At 45.8% G+C, this 9,732-nt stretch overlaps 1 protein-coding gene and 1 non-coding gene across 2 annotated transcripts; one reads left to right on the top strand and one right to left on the bottom strand.

Moving 5' to 3' along the window:
- The first annotated feature begins 280 nt into the window (after positions 1-280).
- Positions 281-352, top strand: TRNAP-CGG (transfer RNA proline (anticodon CGG)). The gene has a single exon. It is a non-coding gene; the product is annotated as a tRNA-Pro (tRNA).
- Positions 353-2,295: 1,943 nt separating this feature from the next.
- LOC123120495 (ubiquitin-activating enzyme E1 2-like) lies at positions 2,296-8,906 on the bottom strand. The gene is made up of 7 exons (XM_044540504.1): positions 8,717-8,906; positions 8,271-8,640; positions 7,205-7,422; positions 4,954-5,748; positions 3,998-4,866; positions 3,398-3,833; positions 2,296-3,163 (listed from the first exon to the last, which is right to left on the bottom strand). The coding sequence occupies exons 2-7, from the start codon at positions 8,509-8,511 to the stop codon at positions 2,567-2,569; spliced, it is 3,156 nt and encodes a 1,051-aa protein (XP_044396439.1). The 5' UTR covers positions 8,512-8,640; positions 8,717-8,906; the 3' UTR covers positions 2,296-2,566.
- Between the last annotated feature and the right edge of the window lie 826 nt (positions 8,907-9,732).

Below are 9,732 nucleotides of genomic sequence, written 5' to 3'. Positions count from 1 at the left end.
GGCGGTTTGTTTGTGAGGAATGAGGAGTAATGGCCCCTGGTCCCAGCCTAGCTAGAGGCAAACATCGTCAGTGGTTTCAGTTGACAGCATAGCCCATGTTATTGTTAAGAGTCACCATTGGCCTTCATCATGCTAACTGCGTAGCTATTTGGTCGTCTACACTACATCTCTGATGCAGACACCACAACAGCTTTTTCCAATTGCTTGGAAATGGACGTCCAGCTTGAATTGGCCCATAGGTGCATGTATATATAAGTTTCCTTAATCATTATGACACAGCGGGTGTTTGGTCTAGTGGTATGATTCTCGCTTCGGGTGCGAGAGGTCCCGAGTTCGATTCTCGGAACACCCCCAATTATTTTTCATTTTTAACAACAAATAACAAGTATGTTTTCCCATGCTTCCTCTCCCTATTTTTAAAACTATATATCTCCTGTAAATTCAAATCGTCATTACACTACCTCTTCTTTGTATACAAAGCCATCCCTCCGTCCGGAAATACTTGTCCTAAAAATGGTTGTATCTAGCCTTATTTTAGTTACAAATACATCCATTTCTAGGACAAGTATTTTCGGACGGAGGGAGTACTTCATATTTTTTAGTCTAATTATTTGACCATTAATTTTGCCAACAAAATATGAATGCCATTGGATCCACATTTCGAATAACCTTTCCCTTGATATATAATTAAGGGAAACGTTTCCCTCCAGATGACCGAGGGAAGATTGCGCCGGTCTCTTGCTACCCACGCACTCACGCGTTCATGGACTCACACGAGATGAGCCCAGCCCGATCTTGTCCTTCTTCTTATCCACCCCTTTTTTCCCAATGTCCACCTGCATCTCTCCCCATCCATCACTGCAGCCCGCATCTCGCCGGCGAGACCGCCGTCCATTCCCGTATCGAGCCCCTGTCGCTACACCCCATGCTCGCACACGGCTGCCTCTTGTACGCAGCTCAAGCATTTTCCCCAGCGCATCGTCTCCAGCTCCGGCTATTTTTCCAGCTCCCAGCGGCGAGTTGGATAATTGCAAGACGGCGAGGTACGCCGCGAAGAGGGATGCTGGACTCAGCCTTTTGTTTTGCTACAACCGGCAAATAAAAAGCTGGAACCAACCATAGCGACCGGCGGAAGTAGTGACCAGGAGATGGCTTTGCAGCAAATGATCTGTTTTCAGGCAAATCTTGAGCTGGAACCAGCTTTTTCTTTACTACAACCGGCGAATCAAAAGCTGGAACCAACCATCATTTTTGCTGCATCCTCGGAATGTTTTCCGCGGTGACGGCGGAGCGCATGATTTTGTTGCAACCGGCAATCACAAAAGCTACAGGCAGCGAACGATTTTGCTACAATTGCGACGGGGTGGCGACAACGACGAGCTATTTTTTGCTGGAACCAACAATTTTTTTTGCTACCACCGGTGGACATTTTTGTTGCTACTAACAACCCGAAGCAGATTCCTTCTGGCGAGCTCGTCGCTGGGGTGCTGTGACCGGCGATCGACGTTGCCAGAGTCGCGACCATCACCGGGCGAGGGAGCTGCAACCAACGGGGTGACAGCTTGCTGCATGCGTGGATCCGGCGAGAAACTCAGGAGACAGCGACGACAACCGGCGGCGAGGGCAGCGGCGGAGACGGCGGCCGGCGGCGACGGGTGAGCGCACAGGGTGGTGCTTCGAGGCCGGTCGTGTGCTGGTCCATGGAGGAATGCGATGTCTGCTATTTTTTCTAAAAGAGAAGCAGTCGCACTGAGGAAGAACGAGTGGAGGAAAGGAGATCGCGCGGCTACCAATTGTTATATCGCGCGGTCCTGGTGCGACCGGCCCAAGTTGGGCCGGCGCCTATAAGCGCCCTATAATTAATGACATATAACACATATTTTATTGACCAAAATTGTGAGTTAAAGTTTAACACGAAAAACAAAGCGCCTCTCATTTTGGCATTTGCCTCTCATAACTTTCAAGCATTTGTACCACTGGCGTCAGCCTCCCGCGCATAACGGGATACACTATCAGTGAGTAGACAAGGTCACGTCCGTGGTGTGTAGCGTGCATGTTACCCCCGCATTAAACTGGTAACAGCAGCAATGAAGTTGTCCATCAGGCATTCATGTGCCGAACATGAACACCAACCAAGATGCAACTAACTCGAGATCCACTTAGGCGTGCAAGCAGCAATCAGGGTGCCCCCGATTTACGAGATTGAAATGAACAAGGCAACGAAGGCGATCGCACTTGACAACACACACACGTACGAGTAGTGCGCCGTGGCGCACAAAAAAGAGAACAAACAGATTAAAACACGTAATCAATCCCACGACGACCAATTTTAGTTGTAAACGCATCATGCAACAATTATCAAGATGATGTTGTGCCTAGTCTCGTGAATCGTGATGTCTGGTAACAACCCGAGATCAGCCCCCAGTGATCCGATCGACATCAAGATGGTAGAAAGGAAAATCAGTCGGTAATGTGGCTTAAGCCCCCACTCAGCTTACAATCACTAATGCAACTCATGACATGTCAGTCGATCCAGCATGACCAACCACAAGATCATGTAAACGCTTCAGCGGAAGTAGACCGACACAAGTGGGATGTCGACATCATTGTCGTCGTCATCCTCACACGCCACCACGACGTCGAGATGACGCCGGTAAGAGGGCACCTCCATCTTGGCCACCTCCCTGGCAACATCAACTACCTTCCTGTCAAGCCGTTCCTTGTGCCTGGGGAACATGGAGTTGTAGAGCAGCGAGGTGCCACAGGATATGCTGTAAGCGTTCAGGCCCTTCTCCTTGAGCCACTCCAGGAGCTCCCTCAGCGTGATGTTGCCCGTCACAGTCCACCGGTCCCAGACCGTCCACGACAGCTCCTGGTGCTTGATGGTCTTGGGTGGAACCGGCTCAGCAATGGAGAAGAGAGGAATCGCGAGGTTTGCAAACGTGTTGCGGTAGTCTTCCACCTTGTGTCCACCAGCAAGGGCTTTGTAAAGCTCAAGGCAGACGAGGCCAGTGGCCATTGCGGTCGAGGTGGCGATAGCTGGGATGATCCTGCCGGCTATAAACTTGGCTTTTAGCTTGTCCACTTCAGGAATGCTGTAGTTCCTTGCCCTCATGTTGGCAAAACCAGCTATCACATCCATATGGAAGTTTGTGTCATCATCCTGCAAATACAGAAAGCAGCTCAGCAATTCTGTCTATGAAACTTCAGGAGGCTTATGAGTGTTGATTCTAGAGATGCAAGGCTGCATACCAAAGTGAAAAAAGGAAGGAAAGTAGGCATGCGTTCAAAATGAAACTAAGCATTTCACAGGAAAGATACCATATACAAGTCGACAAGAAAAATTCAGAGCAAATCACTTATAAAGTTAAAAAAAAAAACGTGGCAACATGCTGACCTTCTCAAACTGTATTGGGTTCATGTGGAACCCTGATGGCAGTGTTTTGGAAACTTCTTCTAACTTGGCAATAAGCTCTTCAATGACAGCAGCGTCATCAACAGATGCAGAGGATAGACTAGTGGCCTTCTCATCTGTAACTATCTTGACCCCCTGCTTTGGTTGGAAATCCGGGACAATCACCTTGTCGACAGCTTCAGCAGCCAGCTTGTTTGGGGTTTTGGCCCACTCAGGTATGGGTATTCCAAAAGTTTCTGCCCTCAATATTGCAGCAGCCAAAATAAAGCTAAGCTGACTTGGATCACTGGACGAGAAGTCCACAGGTCGTGGGAACCGCTTTGGCGCAGACCAGAAAGGAGCACCAGAGCTGGTCACTGAGTCTTCTGGGAAAGTGAACGTCAGCTGCTTCACACGGTTGGAGAAGTAATCCTCAAACCTAAGATAAACCACCAGGAAAAACAGTAGGGTGAGTAACATTGGAAGCAAGTGAAATAAATATAAACAAAGCATGTACACAGTAACACAGCTCATGATGCACCAAGGCATATTAACCTAATTGTGAAGAGGGGCAAGGAGGCATAGGAGAGGAGCTAAACTTACTTAAGCCGGGCCCAGGTAATAGAATCCTGGAACGTCTCGCACTTGTCTCTGTCAAGACACTCAATAACACGTTCAAGCTGATCTCTAGCCTGTGCATCACCAGCAGTTCTTGCTGCACTTATGTATGTAGTAGGATTTGACAGGAAAGCATTTACTTCAGTGGGAGTCTTCTCAAGTAAACCCTCAAACTCAGACCTAGCCCAGGTTAGGCAATGATCAATGTTATGAGGAAATGAATGTACAGTGCACATAGGTGCCTGCTTTTCAGGTGGATCCCTTGAAGCCCCATAGTTCTCTGTTAGGTGAGGGATGACCATCTGTGTATTGCATTTAGCACCCAGAGTCCCAGATTCCAAAAGTGGCTTCTGGAAATATACACATCTGGAGTCTATGTACATTCTTGCAGTAACATTGTCAAGGGCATTGACAACAGCATCAAGGTTCTCCCAGAAGGCATCATTAAACACATTTTCAGTCTCAGGACTTGCTCTGTTCTGGAGGGCCTCGACATGAAGTTTAGGATTAATTACCATAGCAGCTGTAGCAGCAACTGTGGACTTAGGTTGCCCAATGTTCCAGTCACGGAAAAGAAATTGGCGGCTCAGATTACTCTTTTCAATGACATCATCATCTGTCACAGTCAGATTTCCATTCTGGCTGCAAGAAATACCCATTAGTGCCAGGTTCTTCAAGAACTCACATCCAAGTGCCCCAGAACCGACCATAAAGATTTTTGCTGCCTCCAGTTTGTTTTGAAGCTTAGATCCAAATACGCTGATTTGAGCATCATATCTACTGTTCTTCGGCTTCAAATCACCAGGCTCCAAGGGGTCAACAGGGAGAGACTCGACAGAATCAAAATAGAAGAACTACAAAATCAAAACAACTAATGTTAAAAATTACTGCAAATAAATGTAATTATTATATACTGAAGACAAGAGACAGTAGATCCTAACCTGATAAAGTGGATGAAATTTCCCTGAGCAAGCTTTCACTACCTCCTGACCCACAATACCACCAAACATCGCAGCCATAGGATTCAGAACAGCCCTGGAACCACTGGCAAAATGATGCAGGAGCTTTTTGTCAATTTCTTCAAGTTTCCTATCTCCCAGAGTACCATTAATGCTAATAGCATACTCTATCACCCTTTGCACATCATCAGTGGACCCAGCAACAGGGAATCTGCTCAACTCAGTCCTAAACTTATCCAAAGCTTGGAATGCCAAATGCAGAAGAGGTGGCCGCTCAAATTTGGAGAAATCACTCATGAGAAATTCTCCCGGCTCTGACATGGCCTCTTTCAAGGGTTTGAATTTAATAACCTTCGGTGGCTTGACCTGTGTGACGATACCACCTCTAACGTATGCGCCAAATGAGGAAGTGTCTTCTTCCAAGAAGAAAGAGTAAGGCCTTGCATTCTTAACTTTTCTTGGTTTTCCATCATTCAGCTCAGTCATTCCATGGACTTCAGAGAAAACAACTAGATCACCATCCTGGAACTCCAGACGCTCATCGTCCACACAAGATACAAGTGCTGGATTGTCATTGCTGATTGATGCAACAATTCCTGTATGTGGTTCCTCACCATCCACATCCAAAACAGTAAATTCAGGACCGAAGTCACAAAACACACTGCCAAAAAGACCACGAACTTCAGACTTGATGAAAGCAATGGGTGGCTGGTGGCTGTGGCAGTAATCATCAAATTCAATTGCTTTATCTAAGCTGATATCAGTGAAGACAACGGCCTGCAAGTACATATGAAATTTGTTCTGAGAAATGATAAATGACCAAATTTAACAAGTGTAAATCAAGAATCATATAAATAAAATGTGTGAGACGAGTCATCTAATCCTCCTAAAAACTCATATACTGCAAACTGAAGAACATGGATTTGGAATTTCAGTTGCATTTGACAAACAGATCCGTTTGTGGGACTGGCACGACAGAGCATATGTGAAAAAAAATTATAGTAAACAAATTATGTGTCACTATAAATATGCCAAGGATGTTTTTGCAGTTTTGTAGTCAATTTATCTTTTCACCAGTTCGCACAGCACAGTTAACAGAATACACATCTCTCTTATTAAAGGGGAATAGGTCGTTCGCTTCCTTGTCTCCAGGTTTTCTCTCTCCCCTCCGGTTCCACCCTTTCCCACATATTTATTTCCGATTTTAGTTGTCTGGCATCACATCTCCTTCCTTCCATAATATGGGAACTAATCATTTTTCCGTTTGGCAAATTCAGAACACATTAACCCCACTGATTTATTTATAATTTTATTTGCGCAACATCACATCTCCACCCACTGATTTATTTCCAAACTAATTTGTCCGACATCACATCTCCTTCCGCCAGCAATATGAAAACTAATTATTTTTTGTTTCGTAAATTGGAAACGTACTCCCACTGATTTAATTCCAATTTTATTTGTCCAAAGTGTACGGGTGATAGTGGAAGGGGGACTGTGACCGAATGAGCCATTGACATATGTGGATCGGGGATGCGGACATAGTGAGTGGAAGGTATACGGGAGACAGAATTAATGTGAACCCTAAAATATGTCTGCATCCGTTGCAACACACGGGCAATTAGCTAGTTGGCAATAATATTACCAAGGCCAACACTTACTTACCAGAATACACGTTGTCAGAGCAAAATCGACAGTTTAATAAAATTCGATTTAGGCACCAAAATCACACAACGAAATTGCAGGCAAAATCAGGCAATGAACAGAGCACAGATATACAGAAAGACTGTACAAACCTAACCTAGTCCAAACAGTCAAGCAGATGAAGCCTTTTAGAATCTCACAGCAATCCACGATATGCAGGGTTCATCTTATACTTCATACAATTTTACAGTACACACACTTCAATACACCTTGACTATGATGAGATCATGGCCAAATATTTCAAGTACTTGACTGCATTACTTTATTAGTGTTTGTTAGAAGTGATGTTCTGTAAATGCTAGGATTGTGGTACATCGCTTCTTTTGAAATGGTAATTCTTTGGAAAACTGGCATGAAATTTCTATACCAAAATCAAATAGGAAGATGGATAGCCTGCTTGTTAAAGTCACATGGACAGAAAGTACAAGCATAATGTAAAACCTTAAATGGAAGACACAATGACACATAGATGTAGAAAAAATTGAAATAGCAAGGTAGAAGATCACAGATCAGTGTCATGCTGTTGCACCTGGAATTTAGAAAGGTGCTCCTTGGTCAAATCACCGGTTAAGGCAGAGACGAGGACAGCATTGTTCAGCTCTTGTAGCTTCTGTACACAAGCTTGAGCACGGTTTTGCCCAACATCATTCTCCGAGAGGAAGAAGTTGCTTGATAAGTCCCACAGCTCCACATTACCATCATCATGCAAGGTTACAGACTTGACACCCGCAAGGACAAGGTTCTTTGCTGCAGGAATACATAAGTATTAAATCAATTGTAAGCGTAAAGCTTAATTACAGACTGTCAAAACCTCATCCAAGTTTTAAAAGTTCAGTTTTTACTGACTGCCAAGCTCCTGACTAAGCTTATGATTTGTTTTTATACCCAAATACTCGTATGGTGTGATAATGAGTAACAGACATCTCAGATGAATCCAATAATCCAACCGGCCAGCAGCAAAAAAAATACGCCTTTAACCTTTAAGGTGTCATGTCTCGACTTGGTATCACGGACCAAAACTACCAGTGGGCTTATTGGCAAAATGTCAGTGAATAACTATGTGCAATGTGGTGCAGTGCAGAAGTTCACCCATCATAATGCGTACGCTATCATTGTGTGTAAGGGGCACTGATAGGGTCACACAAAAGACACTCATTTCACCACACAAATAAAAGTTTTGGTTTGATGGTTTAGATAGTACAGTAGTTACAAAACGTAGGTAGACAAAAGTTTTGGTTGGTGGTTTGAACTCAAATCATAATACACAATAATAAGAGCCCATCTAGCTAAGCTAATAGGGCGATCCCCGTCAGTTGTTTGGTCAAACTAGCAGCAACATCAGCTGAGCCAGAGCTAAACCAAGAGCTCAAGATAGCAATTACGAGCAGTAAATTTGTGTACGAGAAACATAATAGGAATTCCTAGGTCGCTAAGCTACATCAGATCCAGCAAGGGGTAGTAATTACTAATTTCCTTTTTTGCAGCTAACCTACATACACATATAAAAGGTAACAAATCAAGGAAAGAGATTGTATATTAAACAAAAAAAGAGTAAAAGACCATCTCCATTACGAGAGCGCCTGGGCTGCACGTACCGATCTCAGCACCGAGACCCTGGAGTCCAGAGACGAGGACGTTGGAACCGAAGAGGCGCTTCATGGTCTCGCGGCCATAGACGGCGAGCTGGCGACTGTGCAGGTCCTCGTCGATCTCGTTCCCCCTCCCTGCCATGGCTGCGTCTCCTTCCTCCCTGGTGGCCTCCCCCTCCCCGGCGCGGGTCTTCTTCTGCAAGTCCTCGACCTCGCCGGCGACGATCTCCCGCTTCCGGGGAAGCATATAGCGCGCGACGCCGCCGAGGAGCCCGAGGACGGCCGCCGACGCAGCGAAGAGCAGGCAGTAGTACGCGGCCGCCGGGAGCTGCCGCGTCAGATCCAGCGCGTGCTAGGGCCGCGACCGCCGCGAAACCTGCACCGGCCGGCACGTCGTGAGGCGGGGAGCGCGGGGAAGCAGGTGCGGAGACGGCGGATCCGGCGGAACTCACCTTGGATTCGCCTGTCGCGTCGGTGAAGGAAGCAGGCGAGGGACGGTCTAGGGTTCTGGGATGGGGACGGACGAAGTGGAGGACCGGATTGCAAAATCTCGGCGGTTGTTGCTGGGGGCGGCTTTGTTGACGGGGGGTGACGGGTGGGTCCCACGTGTCGGCCGGACGGGAGTGCGCGTGTGCTTTTCTTGCTGGCGGGGAAACGTGGGACGGGAGGAGGAGCACCTGCCCTCCTCTCTGGAAAGAACGGGGAGGCTGCGAGGTGGGCCGAAAGGTCAACTTACAAGTGGGCCCGATTATTCCCATGGTAGGGCCCGCCTTGTACTTTAATTTTATTTTTTGTTTTGATCAGACGCCTTGTACTTTAATTTATGTTTGGACAACTACCATGTCGCAAAACGCGTTGAGGTGTGTTGGAATTTCGAGGTGCACGCCAGTTTGGAACACACGAAAGACAAAGGAACCAGGCCTTTGGTAGGTTTCAGGGTGTGCATTCGGTTTTTTCGGTTTGATTCGATTCGATTTATACGGTTTTTGGTTTATATGGTTTTTATACTTCGGTTTATATGGTTTTATACGTAGATACGGTTCGGTTTCGGTAATACCATTTAATTTCGGTTCGGTTTCGGTAATAACCAAAATAACCAAAGTTGACGCAAATTTGTATAAAAAAAATTTATTTTGTCACATTGTTTCGTTCATGACATGTATGTAGGTTAGATTTTCTTGTAAGAAATGTGTACGTAGATTGGGTAATTAGATGACAGCCATGATTTAGCCATATGCATTAGATAGCAGCAAATATGAGAGATTAGGTAGGTGTCGGAGGTCCACATGATTTGGTATTGATTAAATGGCAGTAGATATGATTTATTAAATGAGGGAGGAAGTAGAAAATGGAATGACACAAAAATCTTGCGCATCCACGCGTCCACGAGCTCTCAACCCAGGCCAATCTTTCTTTTTTTTGAGCGATCAACTCCCTTTTTTTAGCGATCGACCGCCTAGGATGACAC

Source organism: Triticum aestivum, chromosome 5D (genome assembly GCF_018294505.1).
Source record: "Triticum aestivum cultivar Chinese Spring chromosome 5D, IWGSC CS RefSeq v2.1, whole genome shotgun sequence".
NCBI classification, from domain to species: domain Eukaryota; kingdom Viridiplantae; phylum Streptophyta; class Magnoliopsida; order Poales; family Poaceae; genus Triticum; species Triticum aestivum.
This window is presented reverse-complemented; position numbering and strand designations above follow the sequence as displayed.